The sequence below is a fragment of the Pteropus medius genome, unplaced genomic scaffold, assembly GCF_902729225.1.
Source record: "Pteropus medius unplaced genomic scaffold, Ma_sr-lr_union100, whole genome shotgun sequence".
Lineage (NCBI taxonomy): Eukaryota > Metazoa > Chordata > Mammalia > Chiroptera > Pteropodidae > Pteropus > Pteropus medius.
The window spans coordinates 866,909-881,619 of record NW_024344321.1 but is presented as its reverse complement, the minus strand read 5'-3'; the positions used below and the strand labels follow the sequence as shown (position 1 = coordinate 881,619).

Here is a 14,711-nt window from a genome sequence, read left to right as displayed (position 1 = left end):
TTTTGGGGAGAGCAATAGAGACGTAATCTGGGCTAGAGGGGCCGGAGCTCAGCCGATTGAGTGGCTAGAGAGGCCGGAGGTAAGTGGCTGTGGAAGTCGGGCGGACCCGGAATCCAGAGGAAACAGGACCATGACTTATGCTTATCTCTTCAAGTACATCATCATCGGGGACACAGGTAACCCGCAGGAGACTGCCTTCGCAACTGGGGCGGGGATCTGAAGCTCCCAAATCGGGTCGTGGGGGCGGGGCTCATTTAGTGGGCTGGGCGATTAAGCGAAGAGCAGGCGGGGCGGGGCGGCCAGGGGCGGGGCTCGGGGCTCTTCTTCCTCTGTCCCAGATGCTCAGACTCCGGACTACTCGTGGGCCGCGTGACTCCTAGAACGCGCGTCTTTTTCTTTCAGGTGTGGGGAAGTCATGTCTCCTCCTGCAGTTTACAGACAAGCGGTTCCAGCCTGTTCACGACCTCACAATAGGTAAGTGCATCTACCTGTCCCTGAACAGATAATGAAACCTGACTAAAGTGGAACGTTATCAGCCTTCAGAGTTCGAAGTTAGCTCTCCCTCCTTTTAAACTAGTCCAAAGTTATGTTAAGTGAAGAGTGACCAGTCAAATGCTGTAAATGGGGAGTAAATAACTGAAAGATAACTTCAGAAATAAACGTGAGGTGTGGATTAATTGTCGACCGTAGGATTTTTTTTTCCCCCAAATACAATTTGAGTGTTTATGGGAAATCCCATGAAAACTACTTATTCAGAAACTCACCATGCTTTGCAGTAAATTAGTGCTAGCCTCACATATACTTTTAGAAGTAATTACCAATATATAGATTGTTTTGTGTGTAGAAGAGGAAAAAGCAAATTGGAGAGCTATTCTAGACTTAAAAGGTAGATGAAACTAATAACTTTTAAAAAAAAGAGTATGATAGAGTTCCAGAAACACACTGTTGATCCTGGCGAGTATAAACATCCCCCGCATATTTGTGATAAGGCATGGCCTGCTGGGGATTTGACAAGCCCTTCCCCATTATCTCCACAACATCAGCCCAAATAAAGACTATATATGAAACCAGCTTTCTTACCATATAAATGCAATTTCTGAATAAAATCCCTGGCTCCCATTTTTACCACATTGCCACCTCTAGTCCCACCTTCTAGAAATCTGAAGCTACTACTGCGCCCAATGGACTTAATGAATGTTAGGAAAGAATGTAGAGCAGCGGTCCCCAACCTTTTTGGCACCAGGGACTAGTGCTATGAGAATCTAAGGCCCAATGATCTGAGATGAAGCTGAGACGGTGATGCTAGCTAGCACTGGGTAGCAGCTGCAGATACAGATGAAGCTTTGCTCAGTTGCCCACCACTCACCCCCTGCTGTGCAGCCTGGTTCTGGACAGGCCATGGACTGTTATTGGTCCATGGCTGGGAGGTTGGGGACCCCTGATTTAGAGGACAGCATCAACAGGAAAATATTTTTGGAAATGAATATTAAGTGGACACCCACACTGTGATAGGTGTTAATGACAACAGTGCTTAATAAGGCAAACATAGTGCCTGCCCTTAAGTACCTTACAGTCTTCTAATGTAGGAGGTGGGGTTGGAGATAAATACAGTGCAGTGACAAGTAAATTCTTATTGCAAAAGGGGAGGAGAGGCTGCTACCTCTATCAGGAAAGGCTGGATGTCAGGGCGACTTGGCTGCGACATCTGTCACCCCATTGATCGCCAGGGTTGATTTGGCTGATCTGGCTGGGCGGGTGTCCCCTTCCATCCCTCCCAAAGCTGCATGCTGGGTCGAAGAGGATGACCTTCCCCGATAGAGGAGAGCACCGTTCTTACGTCAAGGGTATACGAGTAGCTGTGCTCCCCTGCTACAACCTCCAAACAAGTTATTAGGAAAGGCTGAAGAATAAGCAGAAGTTAGCCAGGCAAAGGGGTTGTAGAGATGAGGGAAAAGTGATCAGGATAGGAGGGAATAACGTGCAAAGGCTAAGGAATGACAGAGATCAGGCTACCTTTGGAAAACAAAGTAATTTAATATAGCTGGAGCATGCAGTTTGAAATGGAGGGTGGCAAAAAATTAAGCTAGAGAATAAAATAGGGACCAAGTTTTGAAACACCTGAAGATAACGGGAATAAACGACAAGTTTTAAAGCAGAGGAATGACATGATTAAATTTTTTTCCAGAGTCCAATATAGGCTTTGTTTCTTTCTGAATTCAGTCCTCTAAACAAGGCAGTTGGATAGAAAATATGTGCAAAATATAAGGATCTCTGAGTGTAACTAGAGAAAGGTGCATAAAAGGAGATAAAGTTTTATTTTTTAATTCTTTGTTGAAATTCCATTCCTATTTGTACAGAAAGGAAAAAAATTAGTGACTTTTTACAGTAGCTGTCGCTGTTCTTGATGAAGTAAGAAATATTTTTTTCTCTTATCAACTACAGCACCTTAAAGTGGAGAGAGATACTCCGGATGTATTATACATGGGACTACTGAATAGGCGCATATGAGCCCATTAGCAGAAGCTAGATTAGTGCTCTTTCTTACTTGGAAATCAAAATTCCTCGAGTGAAGTACTGTATAAAATAGAACATAGGACAAATTATCTGACTGATCAAGTATTTTTAATGTAAATGACCCTTGAATTTTAAATTTTGTCCTGATATTACCTTGAAGTTGAATGCCAGGTAAACTGAAACCTTTGTTGAGACTGTCAGTTTCCATACTTCTATGAGGAGGGCTATTTTCCAGTGAACTCTGGGAATTATTAGATATCTAAACTGTATCATTCTTGAGAGCTTATTTCTTAGATAGGCTCTTTTTTCAAAAAATATTATTTCCTATATAAGCCTAGAGAGTGACTTTAAGAAAATGCTGGGAAATATTTTTTAGAAGTGTTTTAAAAAGTTACAAAATTGAACATTACCTAATTAAATGTAAGTGTTAACTAACATTGCTAAAATTTTTTCACCTTTTCTATTTGACTTGTTAATTCATTTTATCCCCATATCTGATTTTTGGTTACATTCCTGAGGTCATTATCCCTTAGAACACACTTTTTAATTCTAGGGAAGAAAGGAACACAGAACTAATTGGAGCAACTAGGCAGTGGTAATGCGCTTAGTGGCACTGAGTGCAGACAGAGGAGGAGTCATTAGCACATTGAAGAAAGCATGAACCTCTCACTCAACATTAAAATCACATTCTTTCTCTTGGTCTTCACTGACAGGTGTGGAGTTTGGGGCCCGTATGGTCAACATTGATGGAAAACAAATCAAACTGCAAATCTGGGATACGGTGAGAGAGGATAAAATAATTTAGTACCTGACCAAGATCCGAACATAACACTTAAGGCCAATGAAGGGAAAAAGGGCTAGGAGGGTGGGCTAATGGTGGAAATGAGAATAAGGGAAGAGTGAAATCAAAGAGATAGGAAAGCTTTCACTTCCCTCTGTTGCAGTTACAAATATAAATGCTATATATTTTAATTTTTGTTTTAATATATGAGTTCTAGTAAAAATAAAAGCAAACAGTATAAATGTATAGAGTAAAAAGTGAATGTCCACTTTACACACATGAACCTCTCTCCCTCCCAATCTTGGTTTCTGCTTGACCAGAGTAAACCACTATTAATGATTTAGACTTTTTCTCTGTATTTAGATACATAAATAGAAACAAATATATGGTAATGATTTTGTTTTTGTTGGTTTTTAGAAGTACGGCAAAGTAGACCTAGCTTCGTGACTTAAGTATTTTTGTCAGCAATCTCTGGATTTTGTAGACTTTCCCATGTCAATGCGTATAGATCTACCTCATTTCTTTTAATTTTTTTATTTTATTCTTATTATTTTTTTTATGGTGACATTGGTTAACGAAATCCAGTAAGTTTCAGGTGTACAGTTCAACAGTAAACCTCATTTCTTTTAATCATAATTTATTTAACCATCTTCTCATTGATGGAAATTTAGATTGTTTCCAATTTTTTTATCATTGCAAAGTTTCTTTGATTACTCTTATTTACTACATCTTTATGCAGATGTTTGAGGATTTCTATGGAATGCCTGCTCACGAATGGAAATTCTGGGTCAAAGGTTATGCATATTTTAAAATTTGACAAATGTAGTACTGCTAAAATTTAGCTTGACTTAGTGTAATTTGGCGTCATCCAGATAAATTTATTCCATGTACATTATCTCAGTTTGGTTTGTACTTTTGATTTCTCTGAGAAAAATAATATTCTAGTCTCTATGTTAAGTTAAAGGGAGCTAGCGCATATTCCTTCTATTCAGCTAAAATCTTTTCCTGATTTTTGTTTATTTACTTCTGTTCCTTCTCAGAACTGAGAGTTGAAGCACTTATATCTACAAGCTGTTTACAAGTGATTATTCTTTTTCTTTCTCCCTTTACCCTTTCTCCACTCACCATCCCCCAACATAGGCAGGTATCTGTCTTAAAAGTAGTTACTTGGTGCTGCTCTAGACCCTTTTTGCGCAGTGTCCTTTTCTGGTGGTCTCCAAGGTTGTTAGCACATTTGTATGTACTGATTGATCAGCTGCTTTTAACACGGATGAAATTCTTCTGTATATTTGTTGGTTGTATTTGTAAGCATTTTAATAATCTTTGCCCTTCTGATCAGATTTTTCATCATTTTTCATATTGGCTTGTCCTAATTATAGGAACGTGAATCATTTCACATCTCAGATAGTGGTAGCAGTAGCCAGATACCTCTAAAACTTCCAAACTTGTATCTTTTGGCCAATTTTGTCTTTAGTCTTTTCCTCCCAATAAAGCCTAAAAGTTATTACTCTATATCTGTTGCCAAGGTTAAGTTCGTATATGTTCTAAACAGCTGCCACTTATTCCCTCCCTTCTCTTTTTATTGTTGGGCCCAGGGGTTATTTTTCACTATTAATTCAAGTAAGTATTTCAGCTCTCCTCTTATTATCCCCCCTGGTTTTTGTATTTCCCACAGATATATATTTGTTCCCCTAAAGAGGCCACAGGACAAAATTTTTGAGGTGAGGAAGAGTGAAGCCTATAGGTGTGAAGACTGGTATAGCTAGATTCTGCCTTTTAAACTTAAACCTCTGTCATTTCCAAAACTGGATCTTTTGATGCTAGGAGACCCAAGAGCTGCCAGTTAGTGGTATGGTAATGGTTATGAGAGTGACCATTGACTTGCTGGGTTTTTTTCCCCTTAAATGGTAATATGAATCATGGTAGATCATAAAATAAGAAAGTTGAGAGCCACTGCTCTGTTGACAGGGTCCTGAAGAACCACATGGCCACTTGTGATGCATTTGACCTAGTTCTTTCCTACTCTATTTTAGTAATTGTTTTGAGATTAGAGTAATCTTTGTTGAATCATAAAAAGATATCAGACAGATTTCAGAATACTGGGATTTTCTATTTATTTTGAAAATTTTAAGAGATTCCTATTTATAATGTGTTTGTCTCCTCTGCCACTCTCTGGGTAAGCCTGACATATCTCCCCTGTCATCCCAGATCTTCTGTCCATTGTTTACCCACCTTGGCTTCCCACTTTGTTGACCCCATTCCCTCACTTACTCCCAAAGCCCTCCTATAGCAAATGTCTAGGGGTTACCATGAAGGGTTATTTTTAAAGAGATCAAGTTACCCAGAGTTTTTTGTTTTCACTGTTCTGATTATTGAGAAGGATTTAGAGAGCCATGTTACTTTTTGCCTTTCTTCATTTCGTATCTATAGTTGCCTAAACAACTGTGCTAAATGAAGAGACACTATACTGTAGCTAATACAAAATGTTGATTATTTAATCCTAAAATCATTTGTATTTTGATTTGGAATGCATTTTGATTCTTAGGGAATGAGCATATATGACTTTGTAGGAATTGATCTTGAAACTACAATATGATGCTTCCTCTTGGGAGAAAATAGAAATTGTTAATTCTCTTTATCAAACCTCCATCCTAGTCTTTGCTGCTTCAGATTTTTTTTACTGGGGATGGACAAAGGTACCTCAGACTGATGCTGACCAGCCCAAGTTGAACCGCTCACTCTTTCTAGCTTGTTGGCTCACAAACTTTGGCTTATGTACTGGACTAAGATGAAGAAGTGATTTGATTTTAAAAGGCATTTTTCTAATGACCCATGGGAAGTGTTTTCAGCTGTTAAATTTTGCCATGTGATTCAACCATCACGTGAGCTTCCTTCCAGCTTTCCTTTTAGTTCCTACTAGGCCACAGGGAAGGAGGCGGCTTTCAATAATAGCAGAAGAGGAGAAAAACTCAGTAAGAGATAAAAACAAAACAGGAATCAATTTAAGACATGAAGCAATTAGGGAATAAATAAAACTTTGAGTTCTTGGAGGGAAAAAGTATATTTTAAATCTTAAAGTATTACTAATATTACCAACAAATCTTAAAGAAAGTGATTCTTGTATTGGAAAAGTAACCTTAGAACTAGTGTACTGTAATTCTTTTCTGACCTTCAAACCCAGGTTTAGATTATATGACATAATGGCAAAGAGAAAAACTTTTGTGCTAGGAAGTACTAAGATCCTAAGTTTAATTTATAGATCCAGCATTTATAGATTTTATAACTTTTGGCCAGTTACTGAACTTATCCTATTGAGCCTCATTTTTCTCATTTGTGTTGTTAATTAGTGTTATCACTATTATTATTATTATATTATGAGAGAGCCATTTATTTTCCCATGTCCACATTTTAGTTTTCCTATCTTTAAAATATGAACAGTAGTCTTCCTTCCCAACCTTTATGTAGGGATATGAGGATAAATGATTTCAAGAATGTGAATAGGATAGATTCAATGCCCAGTTTATTCATATTATTATTTAAAAGATGCTTTTGCTTCTCTAAGGGTTAAAAAAAAATACCTATTTCATAAAGCAAGGAAAGTACCTAGTATGTGGGGGCATTAATAAATTGCTCAGTTATTAAACAAACAACATCCTAACGCCAACTGGAAATGAGATTAGAGTGTGAACAGTTGAATTTTTTTTTTTTTTTTAAAGAAAACTCTATCCTGGGTTCTGGGCTTCTTTTCCTGTTCCTTAGTGCTATTTACCATGACAAGATCCCAGCAAGGGACATTTTGGTTGTCCTGCCTTTCTTAGTGGTACACTAAAGGTCAATTCGCATATCCCCAATTTAAGTGCTTGGTATCTGACTAATTTTCTACATTGATATATTAAAATGAAACTTCTGTTAGGGTATTGGCATTCTAAGATAATTTTCTTTTTTACAGCTAAAGTAATAGAAACAGAAAGTAAAGGTTAATGTGATTTGTTCAACATCATGTTTTGGATGGACAATGCAATACACTCTGAGTTTCTAGGCCTATTTCCATTTTTTCTCTCCTAGGGATTATTGGGAAATGTATGAAATGTCTAATTGCCACACTGACCGTGGTGTGCTACTGGCACTTAGTGCCTAGGAACCAGGGATGTTAGTCAGCAGTTTGATAAGTGCTCTCACAGGAAGAACTAACCCAGAATATCATTTGCATTCCCTTTGAAAAATATTGATTTTCCACCTGTTTTCTTTCTGGGCATTCATGTTTCCTTTCCTTAATTTTCTTTTCTTAATAGAAATTATTTTAAAAAATTAAGTCCTTTGTTTTAGAGTGGCATATGATCAATTTATTTCTCTGGAAATAACCTGGTTTTTTTGGGATTTTTTTGTTGCCACATTGGTGGATAAGGCTGGGCAAGAATCCTTCCGTTCTATCACCCGTTCCTACTACAGGGGAGCAGCTGGAGCACTGCTGGTATATGACATTACAAGGTGAGTCAGAACTAGTGGGTGGGAGGGAGGCTGTTCCCTATGTTCTCGAAATCTTTTTCTCTTCTATCTACTGATTCTGGTAAGAATGGTAAAGAAGAATGGCCTCTCTTATATTTTTCTTTACATGTGTAGTTTTCCTCCTTTTCCTATACATTTGGAATTTCTTTGGCATTTTGAAATGGGCCTCAGACCCACTTTCTAAACTTTTCTGCTGTAGGCGTGAAACCTTCAACCACCTGACTTCATGGTTAGAGGATGCCCGGCAGCACTCTAGCTCCAACATGGTTATCATGCTGATTGGGAATAAGAGGTAAAATTTTATTTGAATAAATAATAGGTACTAATACTCATCTAGGTATTTTGTGGACATTGAATCACTTGGTCCCCAAACTTTTTTAGTTTATGATGTTCTCAATAGCTCAGTAAAAAGAAATATTGTGGTGAAATACATAACAAAATTTACCGTTTTAATCATTTCTTTTTTTTTTTTTTTTTTTAAGGTGAGGCAACCCTTGGTTGACCTCACAGGTTGCAAAGACCTTGTCAGCTTACAATCCCTTATTTTTTTATTTTTTATTTTTTGTGCCTACAGCACCTGGTCTTCCTAGGTGGTCTCCCATCCAAATACTAACCAGGCCCGACTCTGCTTGGTTTCTGAGATCAGATGGGATTGGGCTTGTTCAGGGTGGCGTGGCTGTAGACCGGTTTTAATCATTGCTGAGTGCAGTTCCGTGGCATTAAATATGTTCACGTTGTTCTACAACAGTCACCACCATCCATCTTCAGAACTTTTCATCTTCCCACACTGAAACTTTGTTCCCATAAAATACTTATCTACATTCTCCATCCCACTGGTCTTAGCAACTACTGTTTTACTTTCTGTCTCTATGAGGTTGACTATTTTACGTACCTCATATAAGGGAAATCATACGGTATTTGTCCTTTTGTGACTGGCTTCTTTCACTTAGCGTAACGTCCTCTAGGTTCACATATATTGTAGCATATGTCAGAAATTCCTTCATTTTTTAAGGCCGAAAAGTATTCCTTTGAATGTATTTGCTACATTTTGTTTATCTGTTCATCTATTGGTGGACACTTGGGTTGCTTCCACCTTTTGGCTATTGTGAATAATGCTGTTGTGAACATGGGTGTACAAATATCGGTGTCCCTGCTTTTGATTCTTTGGGGTATATACCCAGAAGTGGAATTGCTGGATCTTACGGTAATTCTAAGTTTAATTTTTCGAGATTCCACCATACTCTTTTCCACAGTGGCTACACCATTTTACGTTTCTACCAGCAGTGCACCAAGAGTTCCAGTTTCTCCCCATATTCCCCAACAACTTTTATTCTCAGTAAATTTTCTATGGTACTAATAAGCCAAAAGAAATAACAGTTTTGTTATTAAATAGTTAGATCTAAACAACATAAGTATTTTTTGTCATAACAACTTAGTAACTGTTTGAAAAATAGAAAGCATAAATTAAAACAGTTTTTAAAATTTTATTTTATTTTTTAATAAAAAGCTAAATGGCTCTTTGCTTTTACAACAAACCTGACCATTAAAAATTTATTCTTAAATAGCCGTAATTACACTAATGACCTGTGGGTACCTGCATAGCTTCTTAAACTTTAGAATCAGGATTGGATACTTTCCTTTCCTGTCCCAAAATGATTTTTGTACAATACTTGCTTTTTATTACAGCAACTGCCAACAACTCAGCTTCACAAAGATATGAAGATATTAAATGGCATCTGTTGTAATCTGATATTGACACTGAACTATCTTAAGCTTGTCATTCATGTGATGTTCTTATGTTGAATGTTGCTGTGTTTCCCTTGAAAATTTAAATTGTCCTGTGGTACCCTTGTGAGTTTGTAGCACTGTGTCAAACTGTGGCCACAGACTAATTGTACTCATTTATTAGGTCAGCCAGTTTCAGGGAAAACTTACTATGTCCTAGACACTGTGGCAGACTTTGAGTGCGCAAGGTGTATAAAAAAACAGTCATGCCCCTGTTCCCATGGAACTTACAGTCTAGTGGGGACATTATAAATGTGGTAAATACAGTGAAGGAAAAAAGGGCTGCTATGAAAGACCAGTAACAAGGTACCTGTTTTTGATTAAGAGTGATATTTAAGCTGGAATCTGAAGGATGAGTGAGAGTTCGGTGAGCAAAGACTTAAAAAAAAACAAAACAAAAAAACCGTAGACCAGATAGGGAGAACAAACTGTGTGAAAGCCTTGAACTGGGAAGAAGCTGAGCAAGTTATGGTATTGAAAGAAACCTGGTATGGTTGGATTGAATCAAGGGGGAATGGTGCAAGATGAGGTTGCAGAGTAGGCAGGGGCCAGATCCCGTGGCACTTACCTTAGTAAGGAGTTTCGATTTTATTCTAACCACAGTAGGAAACATTTAAGTCTTATGCAGAGAAGTGGCTTGATCAGATTTTAAAAGATCTCTCAGGTGGGGAACAAGGGTTGAAGTGGGATCCTAGTTGAAGTACACCAGGCGAGAGAGAACGGTGGCTTGGACTAGAGTGATGATGCTGGAGAGGAAAGGATGATTTCAAGGTACATTTTGGAAATACCTCACTGTGTATTGGGTATTCGGAGTAAAAGAAGGAAGGGTGTTAATAATGACTTCTTAGTTTTGGGCTTGTGCTATTTATTGAGATGTGGAATCCTGGGGCAGAAGCAGGTTGGGAGGACAAGACCAAGTTCCATTTTGATGTAAGTTTGAGGTGCCTTTTACAGAGCAGAGTGGAAATGAAAAAAGGCAAATGGACAAAGATCTGGAGCTAAACGGAGCATTTAGGATTATTGATATTTAGATGGGTAGTTCTTCCCTGGTCTTTACACAGCTAATAATAAATATACATATTGTAGATTTGTTTTTTTTTAATGGACTTACTCCTTGATATTTTTTTTTTCATGGTTGAAAAATTGGAAACCTCCCAAATGAAAATTTCTAATTGAAAAAGTGAAACTCAGACAGTCCATCTTTACTTATTCTGCAGCCTTTTATCTTGTCTTTGATAAAGTCTTTCCATGCCACTTTATTCCCTTTCTCAGTCCTTGGCTTTATCTTTTTTCCCTCGTATCACCTAATTTTATTGTTTTCTCTGAATCCTTCATTTCCCTGATGTCAAGCTGCTGTTATACACATTAAAAATTAGACTAGTGAGAATTAAGGGAACTGCATTCTTATACCTGGCTTTCTCTCTTCTTGTGGATTGATTCCAGTGAGAGAGGAGGACTTACTCCTTGATATCCGAATACCCAATACACAGTGAGGTATTTCCAAAATGTACCTTGCTCACCGATACTCTTCACTCTGGGATGGGACATCTATCACTTTTCTCCTAACAAATAAAATTTCCCTTTTACCTTCTTTCTTTTGCTCTTACTGGATCACATTTAAAAACGAAGTATAGGGCATAAGCCTTAAGTAACTATGGGGCTTGCTTGCTACTTTACAAACCCTTTTCTCTGTAATAGAGTAAGGTGTTATCCTCAACCATGCAGCAGGTGTCACGGATTTGAAGAATATTTTCCCAGAGGCTATAGAAATTACTAACCCTGTATAAGAGAATATCATCTAGGAGTTACATTCTTTATGGATTAACTGACAGTTGAAACAGCTATGGGATTCTTTTAGAACAAGAGTTTCTTCTTTCACTGAGCTCTTATTTTAGTTTTCTCCCCAATTAATCTCTTGCAGTGACTTAGAGTCTCGCAGGGATGTGAAGAGAGAAGAAGGAGAGGCTTTTGCTCGGGAGCATGGACTTATATTCATGGAAACTTCAGCCAAAACAGCCTGCAATGTTGAAGAGGTATTATTTGGGAAAAAATAGGGAAAACTTTTCAGAGAGTACACCATATCTTTGTCTTTTTATTCCGAATTCTGTAAGACATGGGTAAGGAAAGAATGTCCATTGGTCATAGTGATCATATGTCTCCCTTTAAGGGAACTGTCCCATTTCTTTTACCTTGATTTCTAAGGTTTTATCTTTACTTTGGATAACATTTTTAAGTGTGGGTTAAGCCCACTGTTACTTGTAAATCACGTTAATTGGAGGGTCTGATGGGTTCCTACTGTAGTTATTCCTTCAGTAACTTAATTGAGAAGAGAATCTGTTTTATATGCAGAGGGTGTTAACCTAGGAATCTTATGGACGTCTTGGGTCAGTACCTAAATACTATGTAATTCCTTTTTTCTATTTGAAACCACTCTCAATGGCTTTTACAAGGACTTCGGGGGAACTTTTGTATTTTTACTCTGTTCTTCTGATGGTTTCTCATTCACCTTAGAAATCCAAATAGGAATAATATTTGTATTCTCTTTTCCTAATTTCTCTACCTGAATAATGAGCCTAATAATATGATTTATGTCTCCTTTAGGCCTTCATTAACACAGCCAAAGAAATATATAGGAAGATCCAGCAGGGTTTATTTGATGTCCACAATGAGGTGAGAAAGAGTGGGGGACTGACTGACAATTACCTTTGCTTTGTCTTAAACAGGACAGGAAGGTCCCTAGAACGTGAGGGCCCTAGGGTCTAACATCATACTATTTGAAGCTACGCCAATTCATACTTGGTTTTTTTATGTAGGTACACAAAAACCTATCATCATTTTGTTTGTTTGTTTGTTTTTTTCACAAGTCTGAAATCCAGAATGCTTAAAGCGATTTTTAGTTGGTAATCTAAAAGATATACAATATGGGAGGTTTTCTTTCCAACCTCAGTGTTTTGCTCTTCCAGAACATGGGAGAGGTGTGATTCCTAATTGCTCAGCAGGGCCATTTCTATAAAGCAAATTCTGGGGCAAAACAAAAAGGAATTATATGTTAATATGCTAATTCTACTCTTTTGTGTGCTCACACTTTTACCTAATCACATTGTGATTCAGCACAGAGCTATGAAAATTAAGTATAACAGTCACCTTAAAAATGGGCACAAAAGTCACTTCTAGTCTTCTGTAATACTTATACCACAGCTGGTTGTCTCATTTTTACTATTACAGTGTAGCTAGGGTACACGGATACATGCCAAGGTCATATCTGCTTGTAGAAAATGTAATTAATGATTTCCTTTTATACCCCTTTTTCTCCCATTTACTTTAGCACTTGAAGTGGGAACTATTGTTTCTTTTCTTTTACAGGCAAATGGCATCAAGATTGGTCCCCAACAGTGTATTTCAACATCAGTGGGATCCAGTGCCTCCCAGAGGAACTCTGGTGATGTAGAGTCCAACTCTGGCTGCTGCTGAACATCTGGCCTGGACTCTCTTTTTCTTCCTGGAACAGCTTCAGATCAATAGGCTTAAAGAAAGAGGTCTTACTTGTTTTGGCTGAGAAAAGCTTCTTTCAAGATGTGATGTTTTGCCTTTCCACTTAAAGACCAAGGGAGAATTCGGGCCTTTACTGACCTGTCTTTCTTCAGGGACGTGAGCATTCCCTATAGAGTAAGGCTCTTCTCATCTTCCTATTTTAATTTCTAAAATGTTAGGATCAAATTCGATTGTCATGGTAGTTCAAAAATAAATTCTTTTATGAGTATACACAATCTGCTTCCCACCAAGAATTAGTAACTAGGATCTGGGACATTCTGCTTGAGCACTTGAGATTACTGGGATCTGGCTGGCCTTTGGACAATAGATCCTCTGTCTAGGACTTTCATTGAGTTTTTTCACTTGCCACTTTATAAGAGTTCTTGCAGAAGGCAGTTCCTTCTACCTAAACTTCTCTACCATCCTATTACTAGTTTCTCTGTCTTAGAGTAACTAAGAAATTTTTGACAGCAGTGGAGTTGCTCCTGGACCAGTGTCCACTTATCTTTATCTAAAGAAAACATCTTTCCCTTTTCCTTTTGTTTTAGGGACCAGACCTAACGTTGCAGTGTCTCTCACCAAACAGACCCCGACTGTTTCATCACACTCACTTCTTAATGCACCTATTTAGACTTTTTTACTCTATAATCAAGCTAATCTGCTTACTTACTTGACATGACATATTTACTTCACTTCTATGCCTTTGCACATGCCCCACTCTCTGCTAACATTACACTCAGAGTCCAAAAAGTTTTCCTTTAGAAAGCCTTTGACTGATCTAGGGACTTCTAAACAATTATTGACACAGTACCCTTTAGTTTTCATATGTTCTTTATTCATATGTATATTTATTTGTATTTATGTTACTCTGTAAATATGTTTTATAGTTGTTTTGTGTGTGGAATTTGTCTTCCAATATAGGTTGTAAGCTCCTTGAGAGCAGGGACCATATTATCTTTTTTACTTTTGTAAACCACTCTCTCCACCATTTCTTCACAGAGCCTAGTGCTATTTATGTGATCTTTGAATTTAACTGACATACTTAAAGACTTGGAACAGGTCTATTTTAGACTACAGAGGAAACAAAAGGCCTTAGAGTCATCTGTTTGTAACTTTATCTCAGTCTCTTCCATCTGCTTACCCTGGATTCTATATCGATCTTCTCCCTCTCCTTTCTCCCTTCCCTGGCTCTTTGCCTCCATTCCATGTAGTGTACACTAAGGCTGCCTGCTTCTGAGTCAAGTAAGTGGATACTTTAGCCATTCTTTTCGAGAACACATAATACTATCCTAGTCAAATCTGCCTTTGTTTGCCTCATCTTACAGCTTTGTGGTTCAGTTGCTTTATCTTTTTGCCTTGCTGTCCCATTCTCTTCCACAGCACCGTGGTCTCATGAATTTTTCTAATTTTGTTGTTGTTGTTTGTTTCATTATTAAATATATGCATGTATCCAAGCTGCTCATATTTCATGTGTCATTTCTGATAGTATCCCAAACACAAGTAGATATTCTTCTAAGGAATTGTATCAAAGGTATTGGAAGAAGACTCCTTGAGATACATTTTGTACTGGATTCTGCCCCGAGTAGTAGTAGTA

General features: G+C 37.8%; 1 protein-coding gene and 1 pseudogene across 1 annotated transcript; one reads left to right on the top strand and one right to left on the bottom strand.

Annotated features, from left to right (window-relative positions):
• Positions 1-7: 7 nt before the first annotated feature.
• Positions 8-14,581, top strand: RAB2B (RAB2B, member RAS oncogene family). The gene is made up of 8 exons (XM_039869885.1): positions 8-176; positions 403-474; positions 3,228-3,295; positions 7,701-7,783; positions 8,001-8,093; positions 11,508-11,619; positions 12,188-12,256; positions 12,950-14,581. The coding sequence occupies exons 1-8, from the start codon at positions 131-133 to the stop codon at positions 13,055-13,057; spliced, it is 651 nt and encodes a 216-aa protein (XP_039725819.1). The 5' UTR covers positions 8-130; the 3' UTR covers positions 13,058-14,581.
• On the bottom strand, positions 8,367-8,485 carry LOC120608106 (uncharacterized; annotated as a pseudogene).
• Positions 14,582-14,711: the final 130 nt, after the last annotated feature.